We start from the raw sequence: 26,222 nt of genomic DNA, 5'->3' as shown, positions 1-26,222 counted from the left end.
CCAGTGTAACAGTATAGCTTCCGTCCCCCTCCTCACCCCTACCTGGGCTCGAACCAGGAACACATCGACAACAGCCACAGTCGAAGCATCGTTAACCATCACTCCACAAAAGCCGCGGCCCTTGCAGCGCAAGGGGAATAACTACTCCAAATCTAAAAGCGAGTGACGTTTGAAACCGTATTAGCACACACCCAGCTAACCATTTCACATTGGTTACACCAGCCATTAGGCTGATAGGCTTGAAGTCATAAACAGCGCTGTGCTTGCGAAGAGCTGCTGGCAAAACGCACAAAAGTGCTGTTTGAATGAATGATTACGGGCCTGCTGCTGCTCAGTCAGACTGCTCTATCAAATCAGACTTAATTATAACATAATAACACACAGAAATATGAGCCTTTGGTCATTAATATGATCAAATCCAGAAACTATCATTTCGAAAACAAAACGTTTATTATTTCAGTGAAATACGGAACCGTTTGGTATTTTATCTAACGGGTGGCATCCCTAAGTCTAAATATTCTTGTTACATTGCACAACCTTCAATATATGTCATAATTACGTAAAATTCTGGCAAATTAGTTTGCAATGAGCCAGGCAGCCCAAACTGTTGCATATACCCTGACTCTGCGTGCAATGAACGCAAGAGAAATGACACAATTTCACCTGGTTAATATTGCCTGCTAAACTGGATTAGTAGTTATAAAAAAACAAATCAATCCTAATCACTAGTTATAAGATAAGTTTAATGCTAGCAAGCAATTTACCTTGACTTCTACTGCATTCGTGAAAAAGGCAGGCTACTCGTGGAGTGCAATGGTTAGAGCGTTGGACTAGTTAACTGTGCGGTTGCAAGATTGGAACCCCTGAGCTGACAAGGTGAAGAGCTGACAAGGTGAAAATCTGTCGTTCTGCCCCTGAACAAGGCAGTTAACCCACAGTTCCTAGGCAGTAATTCTTATTTTCGATGTGTTCTTAACGGACTTGCCTAGTTAAATAAAAGAGGTATAAAAAAAAATATGGTGTTTACTTTAAATAATCGGAAATCGGCGCCCAAAAATATCGATTTCCGATTGTTATGAAAACTTGAAATCGGCCCCAATTACACCGGCCATTCCGATTAATCGGTCAACCTCTAATGTGAATACAGAAGTTTGGTTGTTGAAAATGTCCTGAGATGTGACGAGTCGCACCACAATACACTGAACACAGAGTCCCCAGGCAGGAAGCCCATGATTGGTGGTGCGCATGTTGCTCCTGCATCCTCACAGGCATACAGAAAATGGGCCTGGGGAGCTTAGAGAAGAGGCTTCCATGAGGGGACGGAGGAAATATGTACAGTTTCCACCACCGGACGTTTACAGTTGAATATCTGTGAAATATCTGGGAGTATTGTGTGTAAACTACCCCCCCTGAACCCCCTCTCTAGATGGGTCCTCTCCTGGTGCTGAATAGAATTGATTGAGGGAGAATTGGGAAGGTTGGACATCAAGGGTTGTGTCATATAAAGAAGTGGAAACGTCCACGCCGTCTGAGAAGGGGCTAGCTGCATCCCAATATGGCAACTGGAGTATGGGCGAGTGGGTGTGCCGAAAGGAAATTAGTTGGTGTCGAAAGCACTCCTCGGTAGGTTAGACTGTTTTAATTGAGCTGTTCTTTTTATCCTTCTGTTTCTTACCATGCAACTATTGGGCTACCAATCGCAAGAGTTTGGACTTCTGTTAAGCCAGAGGATGAATCTGAGTCGTATTTCCCCATTAGTTTAACACAAAGTATATTTTTTGTTATAAAACTGACAATTGTTTATTTTTATTCAAAGTATTGGATTATGGCTGTACTGTTGCTTCATGCGTTGTAAGTAAGTGCTTACTGTGACCATCACCCTGATATTGGCTACTAGGTAGTTACTCCCCACGCCTTTGAGAGACAGGAGTGCTTGTCAAGGGGGAGCGAAAGGCACGATGTCCCAGTGTTGTTGCCATTCATACCCTCCCCATAGAGTAGTAGACTGCATGTGCAGTTGAAGTCAGAAGTTTACATACACCTTAGCCAAACACACACACACAAAAAAAAAAACTCTGTTTCACAATTCCTGACATTTAATCATAGTAAAAATTCCCTGTCTAGGTCAGTTAGGATCACCACTTTATTTTGAGAATGTGAAATGTCAGAATAATAGTAAAGAGAAGGATTTGTCAGCTTTTAATTCTTTCATCACATTCCCAGTGGGTCAGAAGTTTACATACACTCAATTAGTATTTGGTAGCATTGCCTTTAAACTGTTTAACTTGGGTCAAGCGTTTTGGGTAGCCTTTCACAAGCCTCCCATAATAAGTTGGGTGAATTTTGGCCACTTCCTCCTGACAGAGCTGGTGTAACAGTCAGGTTTGTAGGGCTCCTTGCTCGCACACGCTTTTTCAGTTCTGCCCACAAATTTCATATAGGATTGAGGTCAGGGCTTTGTGATGGCCATTCCAATACCTTGAATTCGTTGTCCTTAAGCCATTTTCCCACAACTTTGGAAGTATGCTTGGGGTCATCGTCCATTTGGAAGACCCATTTGCGACCAAGCTTTAACTTCCTGACTGATGTTGCTTCAATATATCCACATACTTTTCCTCCCTCATGATGCAATCTATTTTGTGAAGTGGACCAGTCCCTCCTGCAGCAAAGCACCCCCACAACATGATGCTGCCACCCCCGGGCTTCACGGTTGGGATAGTGTTCTTCGGCTCGCAAGCCTCCCCCTTTTCCCTCCAAACATAACAATGGTCATTAAGGCTAAACGGTTCTATTTTTGTTTCATCAGACCAGAGGACATTTTCCAAAAAAGTAAGATCTTTGTCCCCATGTGCAGTTAGTCTGGCTTTTTTTAATGGCGGTTTTGGAGCAGTGGCTTCTTCCTTGCTGAGCGGCCTTTCAGGTTATGTCGATATAGGACTCGTTTAACTGTGGATATAGATACTTTTGCACACGTTTCCTCCGGCATCTTCACAAGGTCCTTTGCTGTTGTTCTGGGATTGATTTGCAATTTTCGCACCAAAGTACGTTCATCTCTAGGAGACAGAACGCATCTCCTCCCTGAGCGGTATGATGGCTGCGTGGTCCCATGGTGTTTATACTTTTGTACTATTGTTTGTACAGATGAACGTGGTACATTCAGGCATTTGGAAATTGCTCCCAAGGATGAACCAGATTTATGGAGGACTACAATTTTTCTTCGGAGGTCTTGGCTGATGAAGGTACGCCTTGAAATACAGTGGGGCAAAAAGTATTTAGTCAGCCACCAATTGTGCAAGTCCTCCCACTTAAAAAGATGAGGCCTGTAATTTTATCATAGGTACACTTCAACTATGACAGAAAAAATGAGAAAAAAATTACATTGTAGGATTTTTAATGGATTTATTTGCAAATTATGGTGGAAAATAAGTATTTGGGCAATAACAAAAGTTTCTCAATACTTTGTTATATACCCTTTGTTGGCAATGACAGAGGTCAAACGTTTTCTGTAAGTCTTCACAAGGTTTTCACACGCTCTTGCTGGTATTTTGGCCCATTCCTCCATGCAGATCTCCTCTAGAGCAGTGATGTTTTGGGGCTGTTGCTGGGCAGACTTTCAACTCCCTCCAAAGATTTTCTATGGGGTTGAGATCTGGAGACTGGCTAGGCCACTCCAGGACCTTGAAATGCTTCTTACGAAGCCACTCCTTTGCCCGGGCGGTGTGTTTGGGATCATTGTCATGCTGAAAGACCCAGACATGTTTCATCTTCAATGCCCTTGCTGATGTTAGGCTTTGTTATGTCTTCCATTTCCTAATAATTGCTCCCACAGTTGATTTCTTCAAACCAAGCTGCTTACCTATTGCAGATTCAGTCTTCCCAGCCTGGTGCAGGTCTACAATTTTGTTGCTGGTGTCCTTTGACAGCTCTTTGGTCTTGGCCATAGTAGAGGTTGGAGTGTGACTGTTTGAGGTTGTGGACAGGTGTCTTTTATACTAATAACAAGTTCAAACAGGTGCCATTAATACAGGTAACGAGTGGAAGACAGAGGAGCCTCTTAAAGAAGAAGTTACAAGTCTGTGAGAGCCAGAAATCTTGCTTGTTTGTAGGTGATTTTTTTTCTCTTTTTGTCTGTTATAGTTGAAGTGTACCTATGAAGACAATTACATGCCTCTCTCATCTTTTTAAGTGGGAGAACTAGCACAATTGGTGGCTGACTAAATACTTTTTTGCCCCACCGTACATCCACAGGTACACCTCCAATTGATTCAAATTATGTAAATTAGCCTATCAGAAGCTTCTAAAGCAATGACATCATTGTCTGGAATTTTCCGACCTGTTTAAAAGGCACAGTCAACTTAGTGTATGTAAACTTCTGACCCACAGGAATTGTGATACAGTGAACTATAAGTGAAATAATCTGTGTCAACAATTGTTGGAAAAATTACTTGTATCATGCACGAAGTAGATGTCCTAACCGACTTGCCAAAACTATAGTTTGTTAACAAGAAATTTGTGGAGTGGTTGAAAAGCGAGTTAATGACTCCAACCTAAGTGTATGTAAACTTCCGACTTCAACTGTATGTATCAAGGTGACAGCTAGATGGTTATCAATATTAGTTATTTGTGTACGCTGCTATCCTAACTGAAATAAAAATGTGATCCTTTTTTTTTTGCCACGTTAGCTGCCGCCAGGGTCACAACCGTGATACCCAGTAAGAAACACTTCAAATTGGCAGGCACATCAATACAACACCGGTGCACTGGTCGCTGGCTTATCGACACGTTGTGCAGCCCAATCAGCCACGCAAAACAGCTTTGAGAGGCAATACATCTGCCCAATTAGCGGACTCATTTTCATACACCCACTCGCCATATTGGGCTGCAGCTACCTAGAATGTCTACAGAAAGTATTCAGACCGCTTGACTTTTCCTCATTGTTATGTTACAGCCTTATTCTAAAGTGTTTTAAACTACACACAATACCCCATAATGACAAAGCGAAAACAGGTTTAGAAATGTTTGCAAATGAATACAAAATAACTGAAATACCTTATTTACATAATTATTCAGACAATTTGTTGAGACTTTAAAATTGAGCTCCAGTGGATGCTGTTTCCAATGATCATCCTTGAGATGTTTCTACAACTTGGGAGTCCACCTGTGGCAAATTCAATTGATTGGACTTGATTTGGAAAGGCACACACACCGGTCTACATAAGGTCCCACAGTTGACAGTGAATGTCAGAGCAAAAACCAAGCCATGAGGTCGAAGGAATTGTACGTAGAGCTCCGAGACAGGATTGTGTCGAGGCACAGATCTGAGGAAGGGTACAAAAAAAAAAATACTGCAGCAATTAAGGCCCCCAAGAACACAGTGGCCTCCATCACTCTCAAATGGAAGAAGTTGAGAACCAGCAAGACTCTTCCTAGAGCTGGCCGCCCAGCCAAACTGCGCAATCGGGGGAGAAGGGCCTTGGTACGGGAGGTGGCCAAGAACCCGATGGTCCCTCTGACAGAGCTCCAGAGTGCCTCTGTGGAAATGGGAGAACCTTCTAGAAGGACAACCATCTCTGCAGCCCTCCAACAATCAGGCCTTAGCGGTAGTGTGGCCAGGATGAAGCCACTCCTCAGTAAAAGGCCCATGACAGCTTGCTTGGAGTTTGCCAAAAGGCACCTAAAGGACTTTCTGACCATGAGAAACAAGATTCTCTGGTCTGATGAAACCAAGATTGAACTCTTTGGACTGAATGCCAAGAGTAACGTATGGAGTTAAACTGGCACCATCCCTACGGTGAAGCATGGTGGCAGCATCATGCTGCGGTATGTTTTTCAGTGGCAGGGACTGGGAGACTAGTCAGAATCGAGGCAAAGATGAATGCTCAGGACCCAAGACTGGGGCGAAGGTTCACCTTCCAACAGGACAACAACCCTAAGCACACAGCCAAGACAAAGCAGGAGTGGCTTCAGGACAAGACTCTGAATGTCCTTGAGTGGCCCAGCCAGACCCCGGACTTGAACCTGATCGAACATCTCTGGAGAGACCTGAAAAAAGCTTTGCCACAACACTCCCCATCCAACCTGACAGAGTTTGAGAGGATCTGCAGAGGAATGTGAGAAACTCCCTAAATACAGGTGTGCCAAGCTTGTAGCATCATACCCAAGACACGAGGCTGTAATAACTGCCAAAGGTGCTTCAATGTATTGAGTAAAGGGTCTGAATACTTATGTACAGTCGTGGCCAAAGGTTTTGAGAATGACACAAATATACATTTTCACCAAGTCTGCTGCCTCAGTTTGTATGATGGCAATTTGCATATACTCCAGAATGTTACGAAGAGTGATCAGATGAATTGCAATTAATTGCAAAGTCACAAAAAGGGCTTCACAGGCAAGGACATTGCTGCCAGTAAGATTGCACCTAAATCATCAATTTATAGAATCATCAAGAACTTCAAGGAGAGCAGTTCAATTGTTGTGAAGAAGGCTTCAGGGCACCCAAGAAAGTCCAGCAAGTGCCAGGACCATCTCCTAAAGTTGATTCAGCTGTGGGATCGGGGCACCACCAGTACAGAGCTTGCTCAGGAATGGCAGCAGGCAGGTGTGAGTGCATCTGCAGGCAGGTGTGAGTGCACACACAGTGAGATGAAGACTTTGATGATGGCCTGGTGTCAAGAAGGGCAGCAAATAATCCACTTCTCTCCAGGAAAAACATCAGGGACAGACTGATATTCTGCAAAGGGTACAGGGATTGGACTGCTGAGGAACTGGGGTGTAGTCATTTTCTCTGATGAATCCCCTTTCCGATTGTTTGGGGCATCCGGAAAAAAGCTTGTCCAGAGAAGACAAGGTGAGCACTACAGTCAGTACTGTGTCATGCCAACAGTAAAGCATCCTGAGACCATTCATGTGTGGGGTTGCTTCTCAGCCGAGGGAGTGGGCTCACTCACAATTTTGCCTAAGAACACAGCCATGAATAAAGAATGCTCCCAACACATCCTCCGAGAGCAACTTCTCCCAACCATCCAGGAACAGTTTGGTGATGAACAATGTCTTTTCCAGCATGATGGAGCACTTTACCATAAGGCAAAAGTGATAACTAAGTGGCTCGGGGAACAAAACATCAATATTTTGGGTCCATGGCCAGGAAACTCCCCAGACCTTAATCCCGTTGAGAACATGGTCAATCTTCAAGAGACAGGTGGACAAACAAAAACCCACAAATTCTGACAAACTCCAAGCATTGATTATGCAAGAAGGAGCTGCCATCAGTCAGGATGTGGCCCAGAAGTTATGAGGTCTTGAAAAAGAAGGGTCAACACTGCAAATATTGACTCTTTGCATCAACTTCATGTAATTGTCAATAGAAGAGTTCGACACTTATGAAATGCTTGTAATTATACTTCAGTATTCCATAGTAACATGTGATAAAAATATCTAAAGACACTGAAGCAGCAAACTTTGTGGAAATTAATATTTGTGTCATTCTCAAAACTTTTGGCCACGACTGTATGTGATAAAGTTTTTTATATATTAGCAAAAATGTCTAAAAACCTGTTTTTGCTTTGTCATTACGGGCTATTGTGTGTCGATTGAGGGAAAAAACGATTTCATAAATCTTAGAATAAGGCTGTAACGTAAAATGTAGAAAAGGTCAAGGGGTCTGAACACTTTCCGAATGCACTGTATACTTGCACTGTCTGATATCCATTCAGGAGCCTGGCCTAAGTGGAGGAGGGTGGCTTACTGTGCTCATCAGTCTTCTTCCCCCAGTGCTTCCTTTCTCGCCAAGGGTCACGTTAAGAGTTCAGAAATCTGCATTTTGAATGCAAACCATTAAAAAAAATTGTGTTTTAAACCATTTAAAATGGTATTATATTCAAAGTATTTTTTTTATTCAATAGAGTGATCAGGCTCCTGAAACTATATTCTTTGTTCACAGAAAATACATGACTGCGACAAATTTGTCAGAAAACAGCTTCATTTTCATTAGCTGTAGGGACTCATGAGAAGTACAACGCTATTTGGCTAGAAGCCACAAGTAAATGAGCTTAGCCTACAATAAAAAAGCCAGTCATTTCTTTGCAAAAACTCAGCACGGAATTATATTTCTAATGTTTATCATAGAAAGAATGTAGCCAGCTACATTTCCAAAATATTTTGCTTTAAGTTAATAGTAGATTTTACCAGAGAAAAAGTAGGTTACACTGAGAAAAGTACCGGAGAAAAAAGTAGAGCGTTGTCTGAATTCTCACTCAAGTGGAGATGTAACTGAAGAACAATATGAGTCTGATGCAGAGGAGAAAACAAAAATGCAGCTAAATGTTTATGCATATTTTATCCTGTGTGAAAAATGTAGAATTCTGCATTAATGTCCCCTCCCACCCCTGCGATATGAACCATGCCCTCTCTGCCTCATACAGTACACACCAGCATAACACAAAATTCTCTGGGCACAAACACCAGATCTTCGTCAGGCAACAGGAACAAATTATATGGCATGTAAAAAAAAATATGATATATATTTTTTTTTTAAGATCTAGGGATAGGCTATTCCATCAGCATTCTACTATAGATAAACCCTAAACTTTCCAAGCGTGTTGAAACCACGTGTTCAAGAAGCTTTTAATCTCCATTTTTTTAAAAAGGCACAAATGTGTGAAAAAAGTATACCCAATAATTGGGTTAATAAGTCTTATTGAACTTACCTGGACTACTTCTATTCCTCTTTTCCTGAAAGACATAAGAAAAAATAAATCAAAATACATTCACTCATTATTTAAACATCAAAACGTGGAGGTGGGAAAGAGCGAGCACTGCCGAAACGCCAACAGATTAACCGGACAACTCTGCAGACATTAAAACAAATTCACTTTCTCCTGCAGTGTTACATATTACAACAGAATAAAAAGACACTATTGTGTCACCACACACCCATTTATGTTCTAGCGTTCTGTAGTGGCACCCAATCGCATGGGGAATCTCACACCATCAAAAGGTTATGGACATCAAGGGCAGAGATGGTCAGCAAGGAAACCAAGATAGAAAGTGCATGCACCCCCCACCACTAAGGCTTTAAGAGTCCTGAGTTTGTCTCACAAAACATACTGACAATGGCATAGGGCTACTCAACTGTTCCACTTATGCATGTAGTGGATAATACTAATTCTAACAGACTTTGGCATTATTGTTTCAATTTAGCACACACACACACGGTAAAACTTAATTCTGGGAATGTAAACCACAGTGGCATAACATTCAAGAATAGAATATGAATTTGTTATAGGAATTCATAAATATATCGCTGTTAAGGCCAAATAAGCTCCATCTGCTTTAGTCTGGGAGTCCAGGGACAGGGAATGTCTTCCCTTTTGAAGGACATTTTTTTTATACCCAACGCACAATCTATGTAAAAATACAATTAAAAAGTGGGTTGCTAGGCAACGTGCAGACAGTCTACAAGAGAGAAATACTCAGTGGCGTTTGTGCAAGAGACTTCCAGCGGTTCTAACATAATAAACCACAATGTTCCTGTAAAAGACTTGACAGTCTTTCAAATCCAAATCTGCCCAAACAAGCAGAAGTAGTAGCGGATGTTTTCCTTACTTATCAAAAACAAGTGATGCAAAGATCTTAGGGATCATCAAGTAGTGAGAACATGCAAGTCCAACTAATCTGAACATACAAACATGGGTGAGAGCATGAACACTAGGCTATGCGCAGTGTTTCCTATACATATAAATATTTTTAAGTGTTTTGGGTGTCCGTGGTGCCCCCCCGCATAATTTTTATGTAGCCTCCCAAGTGGCGCAATGGTCTAAGGCTGTGCCACTAGAGATTCTGGGTTCGAGTCCAGGCTCTGTCGCAGCCAGCCGCGACCGGGAGGCGCACAAATTGGCCCAGCATCGTCCGGGTTAGGGGAGAGTTCGGCCGGCAGGGATGTCCTTGTCCCATCGCGCACTAGCAACTCCTGTGCACAGTGCAAGCTGACATGGGGTCGCCAGGTTTACGGTGTTTCCTCTGACATATTGGAGCGGCTGGCTTCCGGGTTACGTGGGCATTGTGTCAAGAAGCAATGCGGCTTGTTTGGGTTGTGTTTCGGAAGAAGCGCGGCTCTCGACCTTTGCCTCTCCCGAGTCAGTACGGAAGTTGCAGCGATGAGACAAGACTAACTACCAATTGAATACCACGAAATTGGGGAGAAAACAGAAAAAAAATTACATAATGGTTTATGAAAAAGGAATGAGAAGCCCAGTTCTGGTGACTTTTTTTAAAAGGACATATTGCTCCCAAATGAAACATTATGCTGACATCATCTAAAATATAATTTTCAGCTCCAGAAATGAGCCCAATAACATATTGGTAAAAATGATTTGAACATATTGGACCATATAGCCCAGCGGTAGACAACCGCCGCAGGCACGTCATGTTTTTGATTGGACCGACCTGGAAGACCAGAGCTAAGGGCTGTTCTTAGGCACTTTGTTTCAATAAAAGTGGTTCAGCTTATGGGACATGTAGAAACCCACTTGCTCGATGGGAGTTATTGTCTAGATCAAATATTTCTCTATAAACAAAAGCACGAGGTCCAAACACAAACAGGAAGAGACATGGCATCTTCCATAGAGCTGGTGACATTATAGTGCTGACGGGCCTCAGACTGGGTTCTCCGAGTGTGGGGTCCTCTCTCTATGAAGTTGAAATGGAGCATTGAATGAGACTACTAAAAGCATCAGAGGTTAATGTCACTCAATAGGTTAAAAAAAATTGCCAACAAAAATAACCTTATAAAATAACCTAAAATAATAATTCCAAAACATAGGCCAATAGCCCAGGGGTAAAACAATAAACCCTACTACACCAATGACTTGCCAAATATTTACAAGAACACAGTTGCACCCAGGTCACAGCCCCATGGTAACAGTAGAGCAGCCATTCACTGATTTACAATGTGGATATTTAATACTGCAGCTGGCCCGTTTCATGGTGTGTGAATGGGGTCATTGGTTTCAGCCTAGCTCTCATATTGTTGCCTGGTCCATGCGACGAAAGGAAAGGAGGGAAGATTAATAAGGTAAGCAGAGTTGCCAAGACCAAGCTTTTTGTTTGGGCTTGACACACGCGGAAGTAGTTGATAGTGCAGGGTGATGTCAGCTTTTAACTCTCTCCCCTACAAATCACACATTTAAACAAAGTCAAACAAAAGCTCACACAAGTTAATGTTCACAACAAATTCTCCATCAAGCCAATAGGATGGCAGAAAGGTGAGTGGTCAGGGGAACACTAGTCCAAGAAGAACAGATCTTTATTCAGTTCACCTGTGTGTGCATCCAGAGTGAGAGATCCCCCTAAACCCTGTCCTGACAGGAGGAAGTGACAGAGCTTCCCTTGTGTCCAGAGGCAGGGGGCCAGACAGTAATTTCATTTCCCTAATAAAAGGTAAACAGTTCTGCCAGCTTATGGGCATTATTAAAGCAGGAGTCCTTTACGCCAACAGCGTCACCACACCTCATCTCTGACCAGCGGGGATCTCCCCCACAACCAGCTGGCCCAGACAACTCTCCAGGACCATCTCCATTTTGGAACACTCAGTGTCTCAGATGCACTCTTGTGAGGAGGGCTGAATAGAGTCTAGGCAGATGTTGGGGACAGACGTACTCTACTGGCTAAAACAGACATTGATCTAACACCAATTACTGTGTGTCATAAACCTTTTAGGTGCATATGAAAAGAAACGTGGTTAGTATATAACTTCAATTAAATACAGCAATTAGTGACTAGGAGACTGAGCCAATCTTATTAATGTCTAAAACTACCACAATTTGATTTCCCCTCATGAGGGTGAGCATGGAGCTTACACCTAATTTGTAACACACCCAATGGTAACGTCAACACTGGAGAGCTAACTTTATAATTCCAATGTTACAGAAATATTGCAGTACAGTTGCAGTGTCCTGCACCGTGTGCGTGCAAATGACAACACATTGTTTTTTACAATACAGGAGCAGAAGTAGATAACAAGGATGTTTCACAATACAGGAGCAGAAGTAGATAACAAGGATGTTTCACCTTTCTTCTTCCTCTTCAAATAAGACCTTTAATATTTTCCCCAAGAAGTACACTGCAGGGAAAACCCATTACAAAAGAAGAACTAGGAGAGACTGAGCAGAATAACTCACCTGTCATCAGATATGAGGTAAAAGTGATTGTGTGATGGGATAATGAAACCAGACAGGAATTCCTAGACACATTTTCACTTTGTCAAACTGAAATTATTCTCCAGGCCATTGCCCACAACATTACCTACAGCTAACAGCAACAGTGAAGGGTGAGTATGTTAGGTCACCGCCACCATGCACATTCCAAACCAACAATTCATGGAGTAGACAGTAGAGCAAGGAGGTAACCCGCCACCTACTACTACATGAAACAAGTTGTTCCTGTCACTTTCCTGAACTATATTTTCCAAGAGAGTAGGCAAGACACAGAACATTTGATTGTTCCTACAGCTAATCCAAACCCATCCCTGGCCTACACACACCAGCCATAACAGCACCTCCCTATAGCCTACATATTACACCTGAGCCATCCTCCAGAGGAAATATTTTGGTTGGAGTGTTATGAAGAGATTAAAAATGTTTGGTGGATTACATTGTCATAATCTGTGCTGGCTCAATCGGGTTGCTTATCAGCCCCCTTGTGAGGTGAAAATCCATTCAGGGTTCGTACACTGTCAAGTCAAATTCAAGTACTTTAATGACTTTTTCAAGCATTAATATTTATTTTCAAGGATCATCAATTTGTAATAGTTCCTATTATGCAATTGTTTCTAGTTCCCAACAGATGGCACTATATCACCACAACCACATAAAAAAAATCAAATAAAACACTCATCACTACCTTGCATGTTCTACTCAATAATACATGTTGTTTCCCTACTTATTTACCCCAACTTTTGGAACCACTGTACTACTAACCTCTCTCCCTGCTTGCTTCAACACTTCCTCTCTCTGTGTATCTGCAGCCTGACTCACCACTGTATGTCTTACTACTCTCTATAAAAAAAGGTATTTGTATTATGAGAACTTTGATTTGATTATAGCTAGCTTAAATTTCAGTTAAATGCTCCTGCCGAGGTCAGGCTCCATTCAACATTAGCTTCTAATTTTATCCTTCTAATCAGCCAAAGGTATTTTATTTAACTAGGCAAGTCAGTTAAGAACAAATTCTTATTTACAATGATGGCCGAGGAACAGTGGGTTAACTGCCTTGTTCAGGGGCAGAACGACAGATTTTTACCTTGTCAGCTCGGGGATTCGATCGAGCAACCTTTCAGTTACTGGCCCAACGCTCTAACCACTAGGCTACCTGCCGCCTTGTCTCTAACCAGTAATCACATCATTCACAATGCAGGCTGAGGCAATAAATAACTTTGGTTGAGAGAGACTGAATAAGTGAATGAATAAAGTTGTTGGCAATCAGCTTTGAAATCAGCTTATTTTGAGTTATGGAGTTATCACAAAGTACATGGGTAGTGAATTGATGTTAGCGTTAGCTGTCAGCTAGAAAATAAAGTTAGCCTACAAAGCTGGAAGCTAAAAGGTATCTTCTTCCATTGTAAAGGTTTTAGCTTGTATGGACATTGTTTTGCGAACAGTAATTAACAGTTTGAACCTTTTGTATGCCATGTCACATTATTCAAGTGTGTTAGCTCCCAACTCATGCTGCACAGAAGTTAACATGGTGCAGCCCATACTCCCAGTGGAGGCTAGCAATGAGTAAATGGAGAAGAAACGGTGCGTACTATAATAAGTTGGCTGCGCTGATAGACTGACTTGATCCTTGAGACACATTTGACAGAACTACCCGAAAGTAACAAATTATAGTACCGAAAACGTTTTTAATTTGCTAGTGTAAAAAAAATATTTAAAAAAAATCAGTATAGCATGCGACACTAAACACAGGAGAGTAAAAGGCAAGTGGATGGACACCACATCTAACATGACTGAATCAACCATGAAAAGTACTCATTTAAATATGCCTCTTAAAAGGATACAGGTCACAGAGAGCATGGGACTAATGAGATCACAGTTAAAACCCATCATATCTAAAACATACCCGACAGCCACTCCGCCAATCAATCACTAAATCTGATTGATTTTCATTGCCCGAAGATTATGATCACTTAGCCAGACATTCTAAGTAGCTATTTACACAGAACCAGAAAATTGTGCGACTGCTCAGGTCACTACAATCCCTGTGATGGTTTCCTACAAAAAAAGGCAGTACACTGAGAAATGCACTTGGCCTAACACTTGTGCCCAACAGTGCTCCAAAACGGTCAGCAGACACTGTTGCATGATATATGCAAATTGAGCTCACACTGAATTTATGTAATATCCTCTTCATTTAATGTTCAAAATGTGTACTCCTCCAAAATATAATCAGTTAAAACAAGAAAAGATGGATGCAACACTTGGTTCTTGAGGTCATAATAAAATAGTAGCGCCATTTGTGCACATTTAAAGAAGTGATTACCTATGTTTTTAAGACTGGATATTTGTAACAAATAGCTACACCACTACTAGTACTAGCTACTACAATGTATCTCGCACCAGATAGCTGGCTGTATCCCTCCAGGACTGTAACTACTGTACAGTAGACTGAAATGTAACCACCAGTAGCTACATTGTTGTCAGCACATACAGTAGCCTACCTGCACAAATCAGCAAAGGCCTGAAAATTCAGCTTCTTCATCTTCTTCTCGCTGAGCCAGTAACCCACTCTTCTGCCTTTCAAAAAAGTCTGCATCTCCACCTCGCGTGTTCACAATCCAGAAGTTATGGTCGAATCAACCTGGACACTGGCGAAAACAGGAAACTGTCGTCCCACACGAACCTAGAGGGGAGGGAGACATGACTTTGTATATCGTATTAGCCTGGCCATGTGAGGAAACAGGACGTACTAACTTAGCTAGTTAGCCATAACCAATAAGTTGACTCGCAAAGCTGCAACGTCTCTAGCTAGCAGTAGCAAACTAGTAGTTATAGCCATAACAATAATGTATACCTAGCTAAACTTAGCTGATTTTTAAATTATTGTTAGCTACCTAAACGAACATTTACCAAAAGCCCCCCTCGTAGTCTCTTCGGAAATGCAGCTAGCCTAACGTTAATTTCTAGAGATGCGCCACATAAAGCAAAGCATTACTTAGCTTGTGATTTCTAAATACATTCACTGGGATGATGACAAAGCTAGAGGAGAAGCAAATACACAGCTGATTTTCGGAATAAATCCATAAAAAGTTAAATAAAATGTATAGCTACCAGCTAGCACATGTCCTCTTTGAATTTCACCTAGCTAGCTAGCCTGATAGCTGTCCATTCTCCGTTCGGCTGGTTGTTCAAGCTGAAGTGGTGACCAAGCACTAAACGGAGATCTCTTCTCCGATTTTACCTGACTGCGTACTCACGCTCTCGAATAGAGCTCCTTTATGTAGCCCTAAACAACTATGCACACCGTTAGCTAGCTTGCTAGGGAGATTATAAGGACACAGTTGACGCTTAAACGGACAGCCAAACTTTACCCTAATTTTAATGAATTCTGAAATAATATATCGGTTGTCAATCGTGTCCTTATAGCCTTGATGAGCATGAAAACGATGTAAACCATATGTCATGGCCGTCTCAGTCACCAGACCCATTTCAACACGTATGGGAGATTCTGGAGCGGCGCCTGGGACAGCGTTTTCCACAACACTATGATGATGGAATTTCTAGTGGAAGAATGGCGTTTCATCTCTCCAATAGAGTTCAAGACACGTGTATAATCTATGCTAAGGTGCATTGAAGCTGTTCTGGCTCGTGGTGGCGCAACGCCCTAAAACACTTTATGTTGATGTTTCTTTTATTTAGGCAGATACCTGTATATCATTAATATACAAAAAATAAACCCATAACTGTTTTTGTTCTATACGCCAATATGTATTCCAAATACAGTGATTCGCATTGTGGCAAATAGTCTGGGTAGCCATTTGATTAGATGTTCAGGAGTCTTATGGCTTGGGGGTAGAAGCTGTTTAGAAGCCCCTTGGACCTAGAATTGGTGCTCCAGTACCGCTTGCAGTGCGGTAGCAGAGAGAACAGTCTATGACTAGGGTGGCTGGAGTCTTTGACAATAGGTCCTTCTTTTAGGGCCTTCCTCTGACACCGCCTGGTATAGAGGCCCTGGATGGCAGGAAGCTTGGCCCGAGTGATGTACTGGGCCGTTTGTACTACCCTCTGTAGTGCCTTGCTTTCAGAGACCGAGAAGTTGCCATACCAGGCAGTGATGCAACCAGCTCTCAATGGAGCAGCTGTAGAACCTTTTGAGGATCTGAGGACCCATGCCAAATATTTTCAGTAGCCTGAGGGGGAATAGGTGTTGTCGTGCCCTCTTCATGACTATCTTGGTGTGCTTGGACCATGTTAGTTTGTTGGTGATGTGGACACCAAGGAACTTGAAGCTCTCAACCTGCTCCACTGCATCTCAGTAGATGAGAATGTGGGCGTGCTCAGTCTTCTTTTTCCAGTAGTCCACAATAATCTCCTTTGTCTTGATCACGTTGAGGGAGAGGTTGTTGTCCTGGCACCACACTGCCAGGTCTCTGACCTCCTCCCTATAGACTGTCTCATCGTTGTCTGTGATCAGGCCTACCACTGTTGTGTCATCGGCAAACTTAATGATGGTGTTGTGCTTGGCCGTACAGTCATGAGTGAACAGCGAGTACAGGATTCGGACTGAGCATGCACTCCTGAGGGGCCCCTGTGTTGTAGATCAGCATGGCAGATGTGTTGTTACCTACCCTTACCACCTGGGGTCAGCCCGTCAGGAAGTCCAGGATCCAGTTGCAGAGGGAGGTGTTTAATCCCAGGATCCTTAGCTTATTGGGATGGCAGACTAGCCTAGTGGTTAGAGTGTTGGACTAGTAACCAGAAGGATGCAAGTTCAAACCTGTCGTTCTGCCCCTGAACAGGCAGTTAACCCACTGTTCCTAGGCTGTCATTGAAAATAAGAATGTTCTTAACTGACTTGCCTAGTAAAATAAAATTGATGAGCTTTGAGGGCACTATGGTGTTGAACGCCGAGCTGTAGTCAATTAATAGCATTCTCATGTAGGTGTTCCTTTTTTCCAGGTGGGAAAGGGCAGTGTGGATTGCAATAGAGATTGCATCATCTATGCAAATTGGAGTGGGTTTCGGCACATAGAATAGTTTTTTCTCTATAAGCCAATATGTAATTTATAGGGCTGATGGGTATTTACACAAGACATTTACACCACAGTCATCCAATAAATAACTGCATATAGACTCTTACACTACATCAATAGGTTCTGTAGAATTAATTTACTTAAGTTCCAAACATTTATCAATGTGTGCCACCTTATATTATGCATCTTATATAAAGTTGTAATTCTCTTTAGTTTACATTTTTTGTAACATTATTTGAAGATGATGCACTATGCAAAAAAAAAAAAAAAAATTCAAGGCAAAATTGGAAGACCAGAAGTGTCAATGTTCCTGCAATGACACTAATCTTTTCCAGTGTGCGGTCAAACACTTAAAAGACACACCCTCGTCCACTTACCCTGGGCGGGTGGTCCAAATTATTTGCCAAGCAAGGGAAGTTTGCATCCTCAGCCCTCATTTTTAGTCGGCCTTGCGAGTATAAAATTATGGTCACTCCGGGCAGTGTTGCCAATTCCTCAGTAAGGAAAGTAGCTATTGGTTGTCCTTTTTTGGAAATTGTAGAAATAAAACATTTTCCTTCTTCAGAAGTTCCAGCTAGGCAGGCTAACGTTAGTTAGCTAATTCATTTGCTAGCTCTCATACAGTAGGCGTATATTAATAATTATATATTTAATATAAGTAGACATGCACTCATAATTGACAGTAGCAAAGCACCCATAAATTATCGGTGGCTGAAAACACTATCATCGCGGGATGAACGAGTGACGAATTTCCGACCAAGGGTGGTCCATTTAAAAATAATTTCTTCCTCCCGCGCCCTGCAAGTGTATACTCGTCAGACGTCATGAAACGTCACCAGAAAGTGTCCACTTAATTTGGGGGCTGAGGAGATATGGTGTGTCTTTTAAGTGTTTGGGTCGCAAACATGGAGTACACTCGCAAACTCGACTAAAAACGAGGGCTGAGGGCCTTACGTTGGTAACTTCCCTTGCTTAGCTAATTATTTGGACCGCCCTCCAAGATGGTGACAGGGATTCCCCAATGATATAAGGCGAGGGTAAATTGACGAGGGTGTCTTTTGTGAGTTTGAACAGTAGCCTAGGATTCTGGCACTACCATTGCGCCATCTGCTGGCAAAACATTTTTCAAAGGTGAAGCTGATTGTCTGTCAAGCACTAGAGGGCAGTGCATCTATAGGTCAGGTTAGATACAATTTCCTTTGTTGAAAGGATTTAATGTTCCTGGATATGGCTTTCAACTCAAGAAAGTGTACATTGTATGAAAATAAAGAAATCATGATCACAGACTTTGCCATTATCAATTGTTGGCCCAAGTTAATTTGTGATCAGTGGGTGCATGAAGTATAGTCAAAGTTGTCAGCAATAGGTTTGAGTGTTTACAAATGTAAGAATTAATTTAATTCACAACATTCAAGAGATTCAGACTGTGTTGCAAAGTCTGTATAAGGAATATGCATATTAAACCTGTGATTCAAGAATTTCTAAGTCTGACCACTCATAACATGGTTCATGCTTTTTCAGAGCCCTCCTTTTGTCAGCAGACATCTCAGGTGAGCATGTGGACATTAATTACCTTAACCCTCGCTGAATAAGAAGTCTAGAGGTGGGTAACAGCTATACTCATCCAATTTATGTTGCATTACCGCCATCAACTAGACTGGGCTATAAATCCATTATATTGTAAACAACAAAATAAAAAATATGCACTCATTAAAACCCACCACCCTATTCCATTATTTAACCCTATTGGTCCCTAACCTAGGTCGAATGCACACCTTCCACTTCAAATAACTCCCACTCACTTCCATTTCACCTCCAGGACTCAACCTGGCATACTGCTCACTCTGTACTTGCCACCAGTCTTCTTCACATCCCCCATCTCCCTTTCTATCGCCATCTTCATCAAATTCAACCTGTTTTCCTCATTCTCTTTGAAGCCTTATTCCTCACAGCTGAATCTCCTGCAGCTTAGGTAGAGGCAGTAAGTCCCCACACTCATAACAGAAGTTCCTGTGGTTCCCACATGTCTCTGTAGCCTGTTTCCACAAAATCCAGGCTCCTGGATCCACCCCTAGCTCTAGGAGTCTGATTTATTAGGCAGATCTACCTCCTGACTTGACACTGGAAGATTCTCAGTTGGTTCTGCTGGACTCTCCTTCTTACTCTCCTTTGAAAAAGGTCAAAGGTAAATTAGATGATTCTCCTTATCCACTAGCACATCATCAGGCAAATTATGTTTACAGAGGAATCCCAAAACACATGTGTAAAGTGCTAAACATTAATTTAGCTAGTTGTGCAAGATATTTTCTAGATACAATAATCTTAAATGTGTGCATGTTTTTGTTGTTGTTGACAAAACAACATCTGATTCAAATTGAGGAATGGCCTACTTTTGGGAGGGAAGGTGGAGTTCTACATTAGGCCCTATATGTGCAATTAGAAACTGGATGGTTCGAGCCCTGAATGCTGATTGGATGACAGCCGTGGTATATCAGACCGTACACCACTGTATGACTGTCACACCCTGATTGGTTTTACCTGTCTTTGTGCTTGTCTCCACCCTCCTCCAGGTGTCATCCATCTTCCCAATTATCCCCTGAGCATTTATACCTGTGTTCTCTGTTTGTCTGTGTGTTGCCAGTTTGTCTTGTCTTACCAGTGTGCTTTCCCATTTCTCAAGTGTTTGTTTCCTAGTTTTCCTGGTTCTGACCATTCTGCCTGCCCTGACCCCGAGCCTGTCTGCCATCCTGTACCTGCCTGACTCTGACCTGATTATAAACCTTTGCCTGTCCTCGACCTGCCCTTTTCCCCGTGTTATAACAAGTTATTGATAACTGTACTATCTGCCTCCTGTGTCTGCAACTAGGTCATATCCTGAGTCCTGATGATTACAAAACATTGTTTTACTGCTCTAATTACGTTGGTAACCAGCTTATAATAGCAATAAGGCACCTCTGGGGTTTGTGATATATGGCAAATATACCACGACTAAGGGCTGTGTCCAGGCACTCCGCGTTGCGCCTAAGAACAGCCCTTAGCCGTGGTATATTGGCCATATACCACACCTCCACTGGCCTTATTGCTTAATTATGTAATTTATACAACTGTATAACAGAGGTCCTTAAATTAAAGTAAATTTAAGTGCTTGAAAAAGTCCCTGAAAGTCCTTGAATTTCACTTGCCATCTCTGTGCATTCAAATTTCCATAGCTAAAATGCAATTGTGTTCGTTGTCTGTAGTTTATGCCTGCAAATACCATAACCCCACTGGCACCTGTTGAATTCAGAGCATGTAACAAATAAAATGTTATTTGATTTGATCATGGGACACTGTTCACATCAGCAAACCCCTCGCCCACACTGGGATTCATCTGTGAAGAGCACACTTCTCCAGCGTGCCATTGAAGGTGAGCATTTGCCCACTGAAGTGCAGGTCAAAGTCCTGATGAGGATGATGAGCCCGCAGATGAGCTTCCCTGAGACGGTTTCTGACAGTTTGTACAGAAATGATTCAGTTGTGCACAGTGGCTGTAACATGTAATTATGGACCAATTAGGGATCAATAATTCTTACAAAGAGTAATCCACAACCAGATAACTACCTGCCACTAACTCCAGATACAGTGTGGCCTTTTGTGTGTCCTTATATATGTCATATTGTGTTACAGGGATTTGTGAAGAGACAGGCTATTTTTGCATGCAACACACTCTGCCATACCTGCACCAACCATTGCCATGACGGGTGTCTTTGAGCTTTACACAAAAAGGTATGAACCTGATGCAAAAGGACACTATTCACAAATGCCAGTTATGCAAACAATAATAGCGGTCTGGTAGCTAGCTGTTATTTACATTTCCATACTCGTTGTAGGACAAGGTATTGTTTTGTGCGGGGCATATTGCTTATTTGCATTTTTTTGTTTGTCATGTAGGAATTTCCACTGTGACTGGCAAGTTTAAACGCCAGCTGAAGTCTCCTATTTTCCCATCTACCCCTCAGTCATGTCTTCCTGACAGCTGAACATTGATGACTGATTTCCTCTGTCCTTTTTGTTTTTGCAGGGCAAAGACCGACAAAACATTAAAAACCAATACAATCACAACTTCCATGGCTGTTACTGTACCTGTGACAGACCTTACCCAGACACTGATGATCATGTGTGGGTTTCATTCCAGCGTTACGCACCATTCACTTTCTCCATCACTATTGATGAATGAATGTTTTATTTCTGTCTGAATCATACACTTTGTTGATATGCTAGATCTCTAGGATTCAGTTAGTGTGTTGTTGAAAGAATGATGGCTATGTCATTCTAAATCACAAAACACTGTCATGGTCTTTATATTTCCGATAACGTTAATGAGGATATGATTCCGTGTATCACCTCTGAGGACTGGTATCATCCCAGGGTATGTATCGGGCCAACATCATGATTGTTGTTAGTTCTCTTTCTAAACTATGTTAGCAGGGATAATGGTTTTGGTACAAAGACAGAAATGATTACTCCTCCTTGACCATGTGGACTTCTCTGTGACAGCACTTGGGTTGTATGGTGGAAAAGACTTGGAGATGGATGGAGAGATGGAGTGTGAGACCTGTATTAGCAAAGCCCCCTTCCTTTGGACCTACTTCGCACACTCAGCAGGTGTGTTATTATTCCTCCCACTGGCAGAGAGCGCTAGGGATCCAGAGCTCTGGGCTTGGGTTACAAAAAGCACCAACCATAAATGAGTACTGCTTTTTAAATTGATTGCCCCTAGCTAACTAAAGATTGGAGATAACGGTCCTGTTCATTCATTCATTCAGTTGAGAGAATGCCAAAAGTGTGCAAAACTATCATCAAGAGAAAGGGTGGCTACTTTGTTTAACACTTTTTTGCTTGCTACATAATTACATATTTGTTATTTCATAGTGTTGATGTCTTCACTATTACTCTACAATGTAGAAAATAGTACAAATAAAGAAAAACCCTTGAATGAGTAGGTGTGTCCAAACGTTTGACTTATACTGTGCATATATAAATAAGAAATGAGAGGAAGCTATATACATGGTAAGTGCCAATACCAATCTTACAATGTGCAGGGATGTTGGAGTATTTGAGGTAGATACAGTGCATTTAGAAACTATTCAGGCCACTTTTTCCTCATCAATCTACACACAATAGCCCGTAATGACAAAGCAAAACCAGGTTTTTAGAAATGTTGGTAAACTCAGAATAAAATTAAAAAACTGAAGCACCTTTGGCAGCGATTTCAGCCTCGAGTCTTCTCGGGTATGATGGTACAAGCTTAGCACAAGCCTGTATTTGTGGAGTTTCTCCCATTCCTCTCTGCAGATCCTCTCAAGCTCTGTCATGTTGGATGGGGAGCGTTGCTGCACAGCTATTTTCAGGTCTCTCCAGAGATGTTCAATCGGGTTCAAGTCTGGGATCTGACTAGGTCACTTAAGGACATTCAGAGACTTGTACCGAAGCCAGTGCTGTGTTGTCTTGGCTGTGTGCTTAGGGTCATTGTCCTGTTGGAAGATGAACCTAAGCCCCAGTCCTGAGCGCTGACAAGCAGGTTTTCATCAAGGATCTCTTTGCTCCAATCATCTTTGCCTCGATCCTGACTAGTCTCCCAGTCCCTGCCGCTGAAAAACCGCCCACAGCATGATGCTGATACCACCATGCTTCACTGTAGGGATGGTGCCAGGTTTCCTCCAGATGTGATGCTTGGCATTCAGGCCAAAGAGTTTAATCTTGGCTTAATCAGACCAGAGAATCTTGTTTCACATGTTCTGAAGGTCTTTAGGTGCCTTTTGGCAAACTCCAAGCGGGCTGTGATGTGCCTTTTACTGAGGAATGGCTTCTGCCTGGCCGCCTTACCACAAAGGCCTGATTGATGGAGTGCTGCAGAGATGGTAGAGCATTCCAGAAGGACAACCATCTCCACAGAGGAACTCTAGAGCTTTGTCAGAGTGACCATCAGGTTCTCGGTCACCTCCCTGACCAAGGCCATTCTCTCCCGATTGCTCAGTTTGGCCAGCTCTAGGAATTTAAGAATGATGGGGCCACTGTGTTCTTGGGGACCTTCAATGCTGCAGAAATTATTTTGGTACCCTTCCCCAGATCTGTGCCTCGACACAATCCTGTCTCAGCGCTCCACATACAATTCCTTCGACCTCATAGCCTGTTTTTTTCTCTGACATGCACTGTCAACTGTGGGACCTTATATAGACAGGTGTGTGCCTTTTCAAGTCATGTTTAATCAATTGCATTTACTACAGGTGGACTCCAATCAAGTTGTAGAAATATCTCAAGGATGATCGATGGAGCTCAATTTCGAGTCTCATAGCAAAGGGTCTGAATAATTATGGAAATAAGGATTTCTGTTTTTTATCTTCAATACATTTGCAAACATTTCTAAAAACCTGTTTTCGCTTTGTCATTATGGGGTATTGTGTGTAGATTGCGTAGGGGGGAAAAGTATTTAATCCATTTTAGAATAAGGCTGTAACAAAATGTGGAAAAAGTCAAGGGGTCTGAATATTTTCCGAAGGCTCTGTATGTACATACAGTATGTGTGTATGTAAGTGGGTCAGTGTGTTTGCAAGAGTGACAGTGTAGGCGGAGATACATACATGTAAACAGAACTGGGAAGTGACTGGTAGCAGGACTATATAAATACTTAGTAACTAGGCTACAGTTGAAGTCAGAAGATTACATACACTTAGGTTGGAGTCATTAAAACTTGTTTTTGAACCACTCCACAAATGTCTTGTTAACAAACTATAGTTTGTGCCCTCTGCCCTTCTCCATGGAGGAGATGTTTGGGTTCCTTAGCTGCAGGTTCTCAGGATACCCAGCCTCTGTGCAGGAGCAGGCTCTGCTCTGGCTGCATGTGAGTATAAGGCCTGTGGCTTTTTATGAGGATCCATTTCATATTGTGTGGTTGAAATGAAATGAACAGGTTGTCATGATGTGTGAGTGCCTGGGCAGGGACTGTACTGAATATGGAACTGGGTCACAAGGCTAGCATGAGACTGGAGTTCTAAGAGTGAGAGAGGAGGGATTTTGCTTTTGATTCCATATGCACTCACAGCCTGCTGTCCTATATACATGGAAAGGTTTCTTTCACGACTGTGATAACAGACACCAAAGTAATTCAATCTGAATATATAGAGTTCAAATCAAATCAAATGTATTAATATAGCCCTTCTTACATCAGCTGATATCTCAAAGTGCTGTACAGAAACCCAGCCTAAAACCCCAAACAGCAAGCAATGCAGGTGTAGAAGCACGGTGGCTAGGAAAAACTCCCTAGAAAGGCCAAACCTAGGAAGAAACCTAGAGAGGAACCAGGCTGTGGGGTGGCCAGTCCTCTTCTGGCTGTGCCAGGTGGAGATTATAACAGAACATGGCCAAGATGTTCAAATGTTCATAAATGACCAGCATGGTCAAATAATAATAATCACCGTAGTTGTCGAGGGTGCAACAAGTCAGCACCTCAGGAGTAAATGTCAGTTGGCTTTTCATAGCCGATCATTAAGAGTATCTCTACCGCTCCTGCTGTCTCTAGAGAGTTGAAAACAGCAGGTCTGGGACAGGTAGCACGTCCGGTGAACAGGTCAGGGTTCCATAGCCGCAGGCAGAGCAGTTGAAACTGGAGCAGCAACACAGCCAGGTGGACTGAGGAAGGAATCATCATGCCAGGTAGTCCTGAGGCATGGTCCTAGGGCTCAGGTCTTCTGAGAGAGAGAGAGAGAGAGAGAGAGAGAGAGAGAGAGAGAGAGAAGAAAGAGAGAATTAGAGAGATACATACTTAAATTCACACAGGACACCGGATAAGAGAGGAGAAGTACTCCAGATATAACAGACTGACCCTAGCCCCCCCGACACAAACTACTGCAGCATAAATACTGGAGGCTGAGACAGGTGGGGTCAGGAGACACTGGCCCTATCCGATGATACCCCTGGACAGGGCCAAACAGGCAGGATATAACCCAAAACCACTTTGCCAAAGCACAGCCCCCACACCACTAGAGGGATATCTTCAACCACCAACTCACCTTCCTGAGACAAGGCCGAGTATAGCCCACAAAGATCTCCGCCACGGCACAACCCAAGGGGGGGCGCCAACCCAGACAGGAAGATCACGTCAGTGACTCATCCCACTCAAGTGACGCACCCCTCCTAGGGACGGCATGGAAGAGCACCAGTAAACCAGTGACTCAGCCCCTATAATAGGGTTAGAGGGAGAGAATCCCAGTGGAGAGAGGGGAACCGGCCAGGCAGAGACAGCAAGGGCAGTTCGTTGCTCCAAAGCCTTTCCGTTCACCTTCACACTCCTGGGCCAGACTACACTCAATCATATGACCCACTGAAGAGATGAGTCTACAGTAAAGACTTAAAGGTTGAGACCGAGTCTGCGTCTCTCACATGGGTAGGCAGACCATTCCATAAAAATGGAGCTCTATAGGAGAAAGCCCTGCCTTCAGCTGTTTGCTCAGAAATTCTGTGTTGCCCCTGTGTTGAGGATCAGCGTGGCAGATGTGTTGTTACCTACCCTTACCACCTGGGCGCCGCCCGTTAGGAAGTCCAGAATCCAGTTGCAGAGGGAGGTGTTTAGTCCCAGGGTCCTTAGCTTAGTCATGAGTTTTGAGGGCACTATGAGGTTGAACGTTGGGCTGTAGTAAATTAATAGTTCTCACGTAGATGTTCCTTTTGTCCAGGTGGGAAAGGGCAGTTTGGACTGCAATAGAGATTGCATCATCTGTGGATCTGTTTGGGCGGTATGCAAATGGTAGTGGGTCTAGGGTTTCTGGGATAATGGTGTTGATGTGAGCCATGACCAGCCTTTCAAAGCACTTTATAGCTACAGACATGAGTGCTACGGGTCGGTTGTCATTTAAGCAGGTTACCTTGATGTTCTTGAGCACAGGGACTATGATGGTCTGCTTGAAACATGTTGGTATTCCAGACTCTTGTGAGGAACAGA

General features: G+C 42.7%; 1 protein-coding gene across 2 annotated transcripts in view; it reads right to left on the bottom strand.

Moving 5' to 3' along the window:
• The window catches only part of LOC115138552 (inositol-tetrakisphosphate 1-kinase-like), a 55,244-nt gene extending 39,533 nt beyond the window's left edge, over positions 1-15,711 (bottom strand). Inside the window, exons 1-3 of one of the 2 annotated variants that reach the window (XM_029675488.2) lie at positions 15,324-15,711; positions 14,714-14,916; positions 8,706-8,730 (exon numbers count right to left, since the gene is read on the bottom strand). In XM_029675488.2, the coding sequence (XP_029531348.1) occupies positions 8,706-8,730; positions 14,714-14,808 (120 nt within the window). In that variant the 5' untranslated portion in view covers positions 14,809-14,916; positions 15,324-15,711. The remainder of the gene's footprint in view (positions 1-8,705; positions 8,731-14,713; positions 14,917-15,323) is intronic. The other variant, XM_029675487.2, reaches the window with a different exon arrangement.
• Between the last annotated feature and the right edge of the window lie 10,511 nt (positions 15,712-26,222).

This window comes from Oncorhynchus nerka, linkage group LG12 (genome assembly GCF_034236695.1).
Source record: "Oncorhynchus nerka isolate Pitt River linkage group LG12, Oner_Uvic_2.0, whole genome shotgun sequence".
Lineage (NCBI taxonomy): Eukaryota > Metazoa > Chordata > Actinopteri > Salmoniformes > Salmonidae > Oncorhynchus > Oncorhynchus nerka.
The sequence above is the reverse complement of the archived record's forward strand: the minus strand, read 5'-3'. Positions and strand labels throughout refer to the sequence as shown.